The 12,500-nt window shown below is 45.4% G+C and overlaps 2 protein-coding genes across 3 annotated transcripts in view; one reads left to right on the top strand and one right to left on the bottom strand.

Annotated features, from left to right (window-relative positions):
- The window catches only part of slc30a4 (solute carrier family 30 member 4), a 21,181-nt gene extending 14,349 nt beyond the window's left edge, over positions 1–6,832 (bottom strand). Inside the window, exons 1-6 of the mRNA XM_084123602.1 lie at positions 6,733–6,832; positions 5,254–5,658; positions 5,029–5,175; positions 2,499–2,652; positions 470–689; positions 213–318 (exon numbers count right to left, since the gene is read on the bottom strand). Of these exons, the coding sequence (XP_083979728.1) occupies positions 213–318; positions 470–689; positions 2,499–2,652; positions 5,029–5,175; positions 5,254–5,611 (985 nt within the window). The 5' untranslated portion in view covers positions 5,612–5,658; positions 6,733–6,832. The remainder of the gene's footprint in view (positions 1–212; positions 319–469; positions 690–2,498; positions 2,653–5,028; positions 5,176–5,253; positions 5,659–6,732) is intronic.
- Positions 6,833–7,394: 562 nt separating this feature from the next.
- On the top strand, positions 7,395–11,279 carry bloc1s6 (biogenesis of lysosomal organelles complex-1, subunit 6, pallidin). Of its 2 annotated transcripts, none has more exons than XM_084124810.1 (6): positions 7,395–7,547; positions 8,014–8,077; positions 8,260–8,383; positions 9,097–9,184; positions 9,250–9,336; positions 10,162–11,279. In XM_084124810.1, exons 2-6 carry the CDS (start codon positions 8,032–8,034, stop codon positions 10,288–10,290), a joined length of 474 nt encoding a protein of 157 aa, XP_083980936.1. In that variant the 5' UTR covers positions 7,395–7,547; positions 8,014–8,031; the 3' UTR covers positions 10,291–11,279. The 2 variants fall into 2 exon arrangements, with proteins under 2 accessions (XP_083980936.1, XP_083980937.1); XM_084124811.1 differs by having other exon boundaries at positions 7,426–7,547; positions 8,214–8,383.
- Positions 11,280–12,500: the final 1,221 nt, after the last annotated feature.

Consider the following 12,500-nt stretch of genomic DNA (forward strand, 5'->3'; position numbering starts at 1 on the left):
TATAGACAGACAGACAGACAGACAGATAGATAGATAGATAGATAGATAGATAGATAGACAGACAAATAGACAAATAGATAGACAGACAGATAGATAGATAGATAGATAGATAGATAGATAGATAGATAGATAAATAGATAGACAAATAGACACAGCTAGATAGCTAGATAGACAAATAGACAGACAGACAGACAGAAAGACAGGTGTCTCACCCTCCAGTAGAATGATGCCGGTGTCTCTGATGATGTGGAATGTGCTGAACAGCACCAGCACTGAGAACAGGTACGTACAGATGGGATCTGCCAGCTTATACTCCGGCTAACACACACACACACACACACACACACACACACACACGTCTGTCATCAGCTGCAGGGTTATTGTGTTATTATCATCATAAAGTAATAAAAAAAATGTACAGTGCCAGAGAATCAGCTCAACTTCCTGTTACAGTGACTGAAACTCATACCTTGAACCTGACGATGTAGGCAGCGATGAGAACGCCGACACTCTGAGCCAGATCTCCCAGCGCGTGGATGAAGGCGGCCCGCACCGCCAGACTCCCGTGACCCTGCTGACCCCGTGACCCCTGACCCCGGCCCGGGGACCCGTGAGAGTGGCCGTGGCCATGAGAGTGGGCGTGACCGTGGGAATGAAGATGACCAGACTGATTGAGGAGGAAGCCCATCCTACACACACACACACAGGCTAGATTACTGTAATGCTCTACTGGGTGGTTGCCCTGCACGCTTAATAAACAAACTACAGCTGGTCCAAAACGCAGCAGCTCGAGTTCTTACCAGAACCAGGAAGTATGACCATATTAGCCCGGTTCTGTCAACACTGCACTGGCTCCCTATTAAACATTGCATACATTTTTAAATATTGCTGATTACTTACAAAGCACTGAATGGTTTAGCTCCGCAGTACTTGAGCGAGCTCTTAACGCATTATAGTCCTTCACGTCTATTGCGATCTCAAAATTCCGGCCAGTTGATAATACCTAGAATATCAACATTGACTGCTGGCGGTAGATCCTTCTCCTATTTAGCACCAAAACTCTGGAACAGTCTTCCTACCATTGTCCGGGAAGCAGACACACTCTGTCAGTTCAAAGCTAGACTAAAGGCACATCTCTTTGACCTAGCATACACATAACACATTATAGACTTCTGTAATTCAATGTTAGGCTGCATAGATCAGATCAGCTGGAACTGGGAACACTTCCCATAAATCCTGATGTACTCGTTACATCATGAGAAGAATGGCGTCTACGCTAATATTAGTGTCTCTGTTTATCCCGAGGTTTACCGCAGTCCGCCGGATCCAGGCCGTATCCAGATCTGATGAAGGACCTGCGCCTGGACACACTCTCTCACACACACACACACACACTCCAGATCTGATGAAGGACCTGCGCCTGGACATGACAACAACGCAGTCCTGAAGTGTCACTAGTCTCTCCCTGTGAAGGCCTCCTTCTCCCCTTTCCCTCTCTATAGATAAAACGTTCTCAAAATGATTCCAGTTCACATGGATACGTGCGTGGAAGCGATAAATAATTCTGTATTATACATTTTTAGGGCCAGACAAGTAATTTGTTGAGGTCAATTTGTAAAGAAAGACACACGCCTGCATGCGCATTTGAATATATGTGTGTTCTGTGAGAACGGTGTGTGTTAGCAGCTTTAAGTTAATCACTAATGATCTTTACGACGGAAGTGAATCAATCAAAACTAACTTTATCTGGACAATAACTTTATTCTAGATCTGCTGTAAAGCCAAAACAATCTCTGTTACTGTAATCTCCTGTTATCACTGTAAAGCTGCTGTGAGACTCTATTGTTAAAGCGCTGTATAGATGGAGACTTGACTTGACTTGACTTGACTTGACTTGACTTGACTTGACTTGACTTGACTTGACTTGACTTGACTTGACTTGACTTGACTTGACTTACACACACACACACACACACACACACACACACACACACACACACACACACACACACACAGAGCAGCTCCTCTTGGACTTTTAACCTGAACAAAAGTGGTTTACGAACCTCAGCCATAAAGTCACATGAGTTAGACAGACAGTAAAGCCTCAGATGAGCAGTAAAGACAAAGATCCTTTACATCATGACACACCAATTCATCTTAACCTGCAGACATGGACAAAGACTCGGCTCTCTGTGGCACTAATGAACCTCACGCTACATTAGCATCTGATGTCTGGATGATGTTTCGGTCTCCATCAAGTTTGCTCTACATACATGTTTTCAGACTTCATGTGTAAATGTTAAAATTAAAATGTTTTTGACCACAGAAACACATCTAACCTTTGAGAAGAGGAAGCGTTGTTCTTTCTGAGAGTGAGTATGAGTGTGTGTGCGTGTGCGTGTGTGTGTGTGTTGAGTGAGTGAGTGAGTGAGTGAGTGAGTGAGTGAGTGAGTGAGTGAGTGAGTGAGTGAGTGAGTGAGTGAGTGTTTCAGACTCACAGCAGGTTGACGGCGACTCCCACCGCTGCAGTGATCAGCATCACGTCTCCGTCGATGGTGAAGTCCTGATGAATCGTTCTCTGAGCGGCTTCGTTCAACAGCACACCCGTCAGAATATAGATCAGCAACACACTAATACCTGCAGACAACACCTCTGAACACACACACACACACACACCGTGAGACGCATTTCACACCAGCAAGATGGAAGAGACACACTAGGGCTTTTCACACTGCGCTTAATTTTAGCATGAAAGGGAAGTTACACTCGTCTTTTGTCCTCTATAGTGTTGTATATCCGAGTGAAATGTTTCTGGGTGGTTTCGATTGGAGTGAAGAAGAGAATTGTTAAAGTATGAGTAATGTGAACGAGAATCGAGATAACCCAGGGTTTAGACTGACCCTGGGTTTAGAATAGACTGAGGGGTTAGACTGACCCTGGGTTTAGAATAGACTGACCCAGGGTTTAGAGTGACCCAGGGGTTAGAATGACCCTGGGTTTAGAATAGACTGATCCAGGGTTTAGAATAGACTGACCTAGGGTTTAGAATGACCCAGGGGTTAGAATGACCCTGGGTTTAGAATAGTCTGATCTAGGGTTTAGAATGACCCAGGGGTTAGACTGACCCTGGGTTTAGAATAGTCTGATCTAGGGTTTAGACTGACCCAGGGGTTAGAATGACCCTGGGTTTAGAATAGTCTGATCTAGGGTTTAGACTGACCCAGGGGTTAGACTGACCCTGGGTTTAGAATAGTCTGATCTAGGGTTTAGAATGACCCAGGGGTTAGAATGACCCTGGGTTTAGAATAGTCTGATCTAGGGGTTAGACTGACCCAGGGGTTAGACTGACCCAGGGGTTAGACTGACCCAGGGGTTAGACTGACCCAGGGGTTAGACTGACCCAGGGGTTAGACTGACCCAGGGGTTAGAATAGTCTGATCTAGGGTTTAGAATGACCCAGGGGTTAGACTGACCCTGGGATTAGAATAGTCTGATCTAGGGTTTAGAATGACCCAGGGGTTAGACTGACCCTGGGTTTAGAATAGTCTGATCTAGGGTTTAGAATGACCCAGGGGTTAGAATGACCCTGGGTTTAGAATAGTCTGATCTAGGGTTTAGAATGACCCAGGGGTTAGACTGACCCTGGGTTTAGAATAGTCTGATCTAGGGTTTAGAATGACCCAGGGGTTAGACTGACCCTGGGTTTAGAACAGTCTGATCTAGGGTTTAGACTGACCCAGGGTTTAGACTGACCCATGTTTTAGACTGACCCAGGGGTTAGACTGACCCAGGGGTTAGACTGACCCAGGGGTTAGAATAGTCTGATCTAGGGTTTAGACTGACCCAGGGTTTAGACTGACCCTGGGTTTAGAATAGTCTGATCTAGGGTTTAGAATGACCCAGGGGTTAGACTGACCCTGGGTTTAGAATAGTCTGATCTAGGGTTTAGAATGACCCAGGGGTTAGAATGACCCTGGGTTTAGAATAGTCTGATCTAGGGTTTAGACTGACCCAGGGTTTAGACTGACCCTGGGTTTAGAATAGTCTGATCTAGGGTTTAGAATGATCCAGGGGTTAGACTGACCCAGGGTTTAGAATAGACTGACCTAGAGTCCTGCACGGATGCGGGTACCCGACGGGTGACCCGCAAATTTTGCTCAAACGGGTGAAAAATATCCAACTGTGTCGGATACAGGTGCGGGTCGGGTCAGACACGGGGGAAACACGGGTCTAAACACGGGTTTAAAACAATCACATGCAAACGTAAAAATATATGCATATATTGCAGTCGTCGAGATGATGCTGAGGAGCTGAAGAAAAGAATAGCTAGTGGAGATTGTAAAGTTGTCGACAATACGTAATCAAAAATCAAGTCCAGTGTTTGGGAGAAATTTGGAGTTATCTGAAGAAAACAATATTGTGAAAGGCTTTGCTGCAGTTTCGTGTTGGATGTGGAACTTCATCGCTGAGGAAGCGCGCAGATAACTGGTAACAAACCAAGCAGTTCTATCGAACAGTATTTTTCAAATTTAACACTGTTAGCTTGCTAAGTATGTGTGGTGTGCAGGGCGTGTTTGAACCCAAAATTGTCAGATGTAGGCTAGACGAAATTGCGTGGCATATAGTGTTGTAGCCGCATCTGTAAGGCTACTCAGTTTTGTGTGCCTTTGTTTAGTTTTGCCTTTTGACAGCTTCGGCTGAAGTTGTCCTTGTGTTAATTGTCGTGTAGCCTAATAACTTCTGTATGACTTACCTTTTATGTAAGTGTGTCTATAATGTGATTGGCTATTTGGGGTGCGGGTCGGGTGTCGGTTCTATTTTAAGCGGGTCGGGTCGGATTTGAATTACTGCTGCTGTCGGAAAACGGGTCGGATGCGGTTTTAAGCACTGCGGGTACGGGCGGGTGTGGATTTACAAAGTCGGACCCGTGCAGGACTCTGGACTGACCTAGGGTTTAAAATGACCCAGGGTTAACTAGCTGAAGTGTGAAAAGCCTGAATGAGCCGGTGTACTGAGAAGAGGACGCACCGAGCCGATGGAGGCCGAAGGTGAATCTGTGCGTCGGTGGTTTAGCCGAGAGCCAGAGCGCCAGCAGAGACACGATGATCCCGATCAGATCCGTCAGCATGTGCAGCGCATCCGTCATGATGGCCAGACTGTTGGCCACGTACCCACCTGAAGGACAAACCCAGTGACAGGAGCAGGCGACACACACACACACACACACACACACACTCTCTCCACAACGCTCACCTATCAGCTCGCCCACCATGAACAGGAAGTAGAGCAGAGCGGCGAAGCCCAGTTTCCTCATGATCCTCCGGCGCCGGTCGCTCTCTCGACTCTTTCGGCACCCGTCACACGGCTCCGGCACCAGACCCGACGAGGAGCCCAGGAGCGAGTCGTCATCGTCCAACACACGCGTGACCGTCGCCCCGTTAGCCGCCGGGAACTCGTCCGCCTCTCCCGACACCACTACCTTCAGCTGGCTGAACCGGGGCGTCTCGTCGTCCTCCAGATCCTCGGAGAAGTCGAAGGCGGCGTCGCTGAGGTGCCAGTCCTCCGGCTCGCGGCGAAACACCGACCTCACGCGGCCCATCAGGCCCGACATCTGAGCGAATCTCTGAAGCTGTCTCGCGGGTCGAAGCGCCAGGTTACCTGCAACACAGCAGCTCAGGTCAGCTTCACCAACACACAGCAGCAAACATCATCACATATCAGACTCGGTCAAATAAAGACACTCTAAGACACAAGAGTCACTATCCCAGCAAGCAATTTGCGTTTAAAATCGCCATTCAAACACAGCCAGACGTCTAGGCTAAAACAAGGCCAAATTTGGGCGGTATAGATTGATATTAGTATAGATATAGATATTGGGTATAGACCCGAGTAACACACTCCTAGCCAAAATAACCTTGAATTTGGTGTTTGGTTTCATTTCTCTGGCATGTTCTATGCGTAACCTGTGCGTCTATTCTTGGGCTCTGGTTTAGACGTCTATAAAATTTTCACTGACAGCCCAAGTTTTGCCTTGTTTCAGCCCAGACGTCTGGCTGCGTTTGGGCGGATATTAGACGTCTCTTAAACGCAAAACTGCTTGCCGGACACCAGGACTCTCTGAAGCGTCAGTGCGGGAGGAGCTGACACTGTCTCGCGGGTCGAAGCGCCAGGTTACCTGCAACACAGCAGCTCAGGTCAGCTTCACCAACACACAGCAGCAAACATCATCACATACAGACTCGGTCAAATAAAGACACTCTAAGACACAAGACTCACTGTGGAGCTCCACTCAGCTCAGTGTTGTTGATTCAATTCAAATCACATTTATTTATAAAGCGCTTTTCACAATACACATCATTTCAAAGCAGCTTTACAGAAAAGACAAGAGTCCACATTACAATTTAGAGAGATCTGTTATCAGAGGAGCCTGTCTAAGTTATGCATTTTAGAATCGCAGTTAGCGAAAAATGTATTAATTTAAACAATGTAATAATTTAAGGCAGAAACAATGAGCTCATTGAAGTAATGAATACTTGTTTGTTAACAAATTATTATGACATTTAGAAAAATGGTAGCATTGACTTCAGAGACAATGATGCACAGTTCGTCAGATATGAAACGCCTAAGCACAGAGTTTGTTTAGTGTGTTCATCAGTGTTTCGGCGCGTTCATGTATTTCAGAACTGAATGTCAGCGAACACACACTGAAAACATCATTAAAAGAGTACAAACCTTCCTAAACTCTGCCGTTCGCTGGTTCCGTCCATTGCGGTGTGAGTTTGGGGAAATCTCAGAGTGTGTGAGTAAGTGTGTGTGTGTGTCTGAAAGAGAGAGAGTTAATGTTAGCGCGTCCACTCTGCGCGCGTTCCAGCTCTACTGCAGCGCGCGCGCATTCAAAGTTCACATTCATGTGCAAAATTAACATGTAATTATATTATATATTATACCTCTGTAGCACATTTCACTGTTGTATTTGTATGTGTGTATCAAGAAAAAATCATTGTGTTCAAGGTTACTTAGCAATAAAGCTATTTCTGATATTATTATATTATATTATATTATATTATATTATATTATATTATATTATATTATATTATATTATATTATATTATATAGTCCGCTGCTGTATGAGAACGAGAGCTGACGGTGACATAATTTTTGCAGAACTACTTTATAGATTAACTACTTTAATAATTGATTATCTTTCATTTGATCTTTGATCAAATGCATAATTTCCCTGTTTATCACTGTAAAGCTGCTTTGAAACAATGGCTTGACTCCGGTACAATCGTTCCGCCAATCGGAGGCGTCGCTCAGCGGCACGTGATTAAAGGCGGAAGTGCTCTCAGAGTGGCAGCGCGTCGCGTTGTGACCATAGACAGTAAACAGTCTCTGGGTCACATGAGCTTCGGTCACATGATGTTTGTGAGCCGCTCCTGGAAGCGTTTTCACTATCACATCAGGTTTGCTGACCGCCATTAAATACACAAGATAAAAGAAGAATCACTTTCATCTGACGGGAATACAGGAATGATGCGCTCAAGAGGGTTCGTGTTCAGACAGATGTGATCAGTGACGTACACACGATTACTGTGGTTCATGAGGAATCTGACTGTGTGTGTGTGTGTGTGTGTGTGTGTGTGTCTGTGTCTGTCTGTGTCTGTGTGTGTCTGTCTGTGTCTGTGTGTGTGTGTGTGTGTGTGTGTGTGTGTGTGTGTGTGTGTGTGTGTGTGTGTGTGTGTTTGTTTGTTTGTTTGTGTGTGTGTGTCTGTGTGTGTGTGTCTGTGTGTGTGTCTGTGTGTGTGTCTGTGTGTGTGTGTGTGTGTGTGTGTGTGTGTGTGTGTGTGTGTTTGTTTGTTTGTGTGTATGTGTATGTCTGTGTGTGTGTGTGTGTGTGTGTGTGTGTGTGTTTGTTTGTTTGTGTGTGTGTGTGTGTTTGTTTGTTTGTGTGTGTGTGTGTTTGTTTGTTTGTGTGTGTGTGTGTGTGTGTGTATGTGTGTGTGTGTGTTTCAGGGGCTGCTGGTGACTGTGATGATGATGATGGATAGACCGCAGGAGGAAAGCGAGCAGGACACAGGTGAACACACAAACACAAACACACACACACAGGCTTCAGAAAACTTTTTTTGTTTTTTTTCAAATATCACATTCATAAATGCTAGTCTACTAATAAAAACCTAGTTTTATGGTGAAGTTGATGTGTGTGTTTGCAGTGTGTGTCGTGATGGAGGACGTTGATGTTGATGTGTGTGTTTGCAGTGTGTGTCGTGATGGAGGATGTGGTGTGTGTGGATGAGCACACGATCCAGAGACTGACTGAAGGATTCCTGTCTCACTATCAGCCGGAGCTCAACGCCTCCAAGCAAACCCTGCAGGAACTCACGTATGATCACATATAACACACGACTCACACGCGTGTGCTAACACTGTCCACGCTTTACGCGTTTTGCTAACACTGTCCACTGTCCACGCGTGTGCTTCCACTGTCCACGCGTGTGCTAACACTGTCCACTGTCCACGCGTGTGCTAACACTGTCCACGCGTGTGCTAACACTGTCCACTGTCCACGCGTGTGCTAACACTGTCCACGCGTGTGCTAACACTGTCCACGCGTGTGCTAACACTGTCCACGCGTGTGCTAACACTGTCCACGCTTTACGCGTGTGCTAACACTGTCCACTGTCCACGCGTGTGCTTCCACTGTCCACGCGTGTGCTAACACTGTCCACTGTCCACGCGTGTGCTAACACTGTCCACGCGTGTGCTAACACTGTCCACGCGTGTGCTAACACTGTCCACGCGTGTGCTAACACTGTCCACGCGTGTGCTAACACTGTCCACGCTTTACGCGTGTGCTAACACTGTCCACTGTCCACGCGTGTGCTAACACTGTCCACGCGTGTGCTAACACTGTCCACGCGTGTGCTAACACTGTCCACGCGTGTGCTAACACTGTCCACGCTCCACGCGTGTGCTAACACTGACGATCTGCTGCATGAAACTTCAGTCAGTGACGTCCATCATTTGATCAGACTGCAAAAAAAGACATTTGAATTGAAAACACTGAAATCATCCTTTATTTGTTCTTACTTCCAGACAAAATCAAGTTATTTTGCTCGATACGCTGGAGCAAGAAGTCACGAAATTCCGCGAGTGCAACGCCATGATTGATCTGAACGCACTGGTGAGTTTTAATCGCGTGGTTTCTCTCGTAGAAACGTCGTCAGACTGACAGCTGGTGTGTTTCAGTTCACAGAGGCCAAAGTTTATCACAGCAAACTGGTGAACATTCGCAAAGAAATGATCGTTCTGCACGACAAGACGACCAGACTAAAGGTTTGAGCGGGGAGTCTTCTGGAGATTCATGCTTTACTGCTCTTCATGTTTATATGGAAGCTTGTTTCTGCCAGGAAATAAAAAATAAAAATTCTCACTATTCTGAATTTTTCCTAGAATTGTGAAATATAAACTCACAATTGTGTGGAAAAAAGTCTGATTTGTGAGAAATAAAGTCAGAATTGCGAGATATAAACTTGCGTTTACGAGAAAAGTCAGAATTGCGAGAAAAATGTCAGAATTGCGAGATATAAACTCGCCTTTACGAGAAAAAAGTCTGAATTGCGAGAATAAAGTCAGAATGGCAAGGTATAAACTTGTGTTTATGAGAAAAGAACTGAATTGCAAGAAAAAAGTCAGAATTGCGATATATAAACTTGTTTACGAGAAAAAAGTCTGAATTGCAAGATATAAACTTGTGTTTACGAGAAAAAAAGCCAGAATTGCGAGATATAGAATTGCGTTTACGAGAAAAGTCAGAATTGTGAGAAAAAAGTCTGAATTGCGAGATATAAACTTGCGCTTACGTGAAAAAAGTCTGAATTGCGAGAAAAATGTCAGAATTGCAAGATATAAACTTGCGTTTACAAGAAAAAAAGTCTGAAATTGCGAGATACAAACTTGTGTTTACGAGAAAAAAATCATAATTGCGAGAAAAAAGTCTGAACTGAACTACGATTGAAAGAAAGTCAGGATTCCGAGAGGAAATTCTTTATTTTTATTCCGTGGCAGAAACAAGCTTCCATACTTTACCCTGGGTTAGTATGCTTTGCCGTTTGAGACGGAACGACAGATTCAGAGTGAAGAGTGTATGGATGTGTGCAGAAGCGAGCGCTGAAGCTGCAGCAACACAAGCAGAAGGAAGATCTGGAGCGCGAGCAGCAGCGAGAGAGAGAGCTGGAGCGAGAGAGACGCCTCATCGCCAAACCCGCCAAACGCTCCGACGACGCCTGAACCAGCGCCTCACACACACTGAGCTCAGCCCCGCCCACTGTACACAGACTCCACCCCTGTCACAGCCCCACCCACTACACACAGACTCCACCCCTGTCACAGCCCTGCCCAATGCCCTCAGACTCCGCCCCCTGTCACAGCCCTGCCCTCACACTCCGCCCCTGTCACAGCCCCACCCACTCCACACAAACTCCGCCCCTGTCACAGCCCCGCCCACTGCACAGACTTTGCCCATCATGTCCCCTCCCATTGCACACAGACTCCGCCCCTGTCACAGCCCTGCCCACTGCTTTAGACTCCGCCCCTGACACACCCCTGCCCTCTGCACAGACTCCACCCACTGCTTTAGACTCCGCCCCTGACACACCCCTGCCCTCTGCACACAGACTCCGCCCCCTGCTTTAGACTCCGCCCCTGACACACCCCTGCCCACTGCACACAGACTCCGCCCCCTGCTTTAGACTCCGCCCCTGACACACCCCTGCCCACTGCACACAGACTCCGCCCCTGTCACAGCCCTGCCCAATGCCCTCAGACTCCGCCCCCTGTCACAGCCCTGCCCTCACACTCCGCCCCTGTCACAGCCCCACCCACTCCACACAAACTCCGCCCCTGTCACAGCCCCGCCCACTGCACAGACTTCGCCCATCATGTCCCCTCCCATTGCACACAGACTCCGCCCCTGTCACAGCCCTGCCCACTGCTTTAGACTCCGCCCCTGACACACCCCTGCCCTCTGCACAGACTCCACCCACTGCTTTAGACTCCGCCCCTGACACACCCCTGCCCTCTGCACACAGACTCCGCCCCTGACACACCCCTGCCCACTGCACACAGACTCTGCCCCTGTCCTCATAAAACAGATCTGAGAAACCTCTTAAACGAGTTGGATTCTCTGGGACTAAATGTGATAAAGATGCTCTGGTGAATCTTTATCATCATCATCCATGTGCATTTCTATCCAGATAAATAATAAAACTGTAATGAAAGTGTTGGTGTGCTCTTTTATAAACATAATTTATTACCTTATATGATGCTCTTTTAATGTAAACAAATATGATAAAACTGTAACAATTTACAATAAAGTTTCAGGTAACACTTTACAATAAGGTTCATTATTGAATATAAGGTTAACTACATTAACTAACATGAACTAATAATGAACTGCACTTAGCATTTATTAAAGGGCTGGTTGATTATGATTTCACTTTTCTAACTTTAGTTAGTGTGTAATGTTGAGCATAAACAACATCTGCAAAGTTACAGCGCTCAAAGTTCAAAGCAAAGGGAGAGATTTACTTTTACAGAAATCGCTTTTTAAGGACTACAACAAACGGCTGGTAGAGACTACACCACACTCCTCCCGGGTTAGTGACATCACAAACCCTAGAATTTACATAAACCCCGCCCCCGAACACGATTTATAGATTATCATGACAGAATATGCTAATCAATGACTAGAGGATAGATAACTCCACATCAGCTTCATAAATTCATTTATTGACCATTCAGAAATGTCCTGTTGCTTCTACATGTTGTCACTTCTTCTTGAGTCTCTCCATCATTGTCTGAATCCGGTTTGAACATAAAAAGCTCAAAGTTTTTGAAATTTTCAGTGCATGTGTTCGTGAGGTAAAAGGACACAAGCTGTTGAAGCTCCGCCCCCTGTGCCGGGAGCAGCAGCTCATTTGAATTTAAAGGGACAGACACAAAAACGGTGCGTTTTTGCTCACCCTCAAAAAGTGACAATATTAACATGCTATATAAAAATACCTGTGGGGTGTTTTGAGCTAAAACTTCACACACACACACACACAAACATGAAAAGGGCATTATTCCTCCCCTTTAATCTTTGTTAATGTTAATTTCAACATTTACTAATACTTTATTAAAATCTTGTTAACATTAGTTAATGCACTGTGAACTAACATGAACAAACAATGAACAGCTGTTTATTATTAACTAACATTAACAAAGATTAAAAATACAGTAATAAATGTATTGCTCACTGTTAGTTCATGTTAGTTAATACATAAACTAATGTTAACTAATGAACGTTTTTGTAAAGTGTTACCGTTTCAATTATTAACATTAGTTAACATGAACTAATAGCATTTAATGGTAATTTCAACATTTACTAATACATATTAAAATCAAAAGTTGTATCTGTTAATATTAGTTAACGCACTAACATGAACAACTAACATTTT

The sequence above is a fragment of the Abramis brama genome (assembly GCF_963993115.1).
Source record: "Abramis brama genome assembly, chromosome: 9".
Taxonomy (NCBI): domain Eukaryota; kingdom Metazoa; phylum Chordata; class Actinopteri; order Cypriniformes; family Leuciscidae; genus Abramis; species Abramis brama.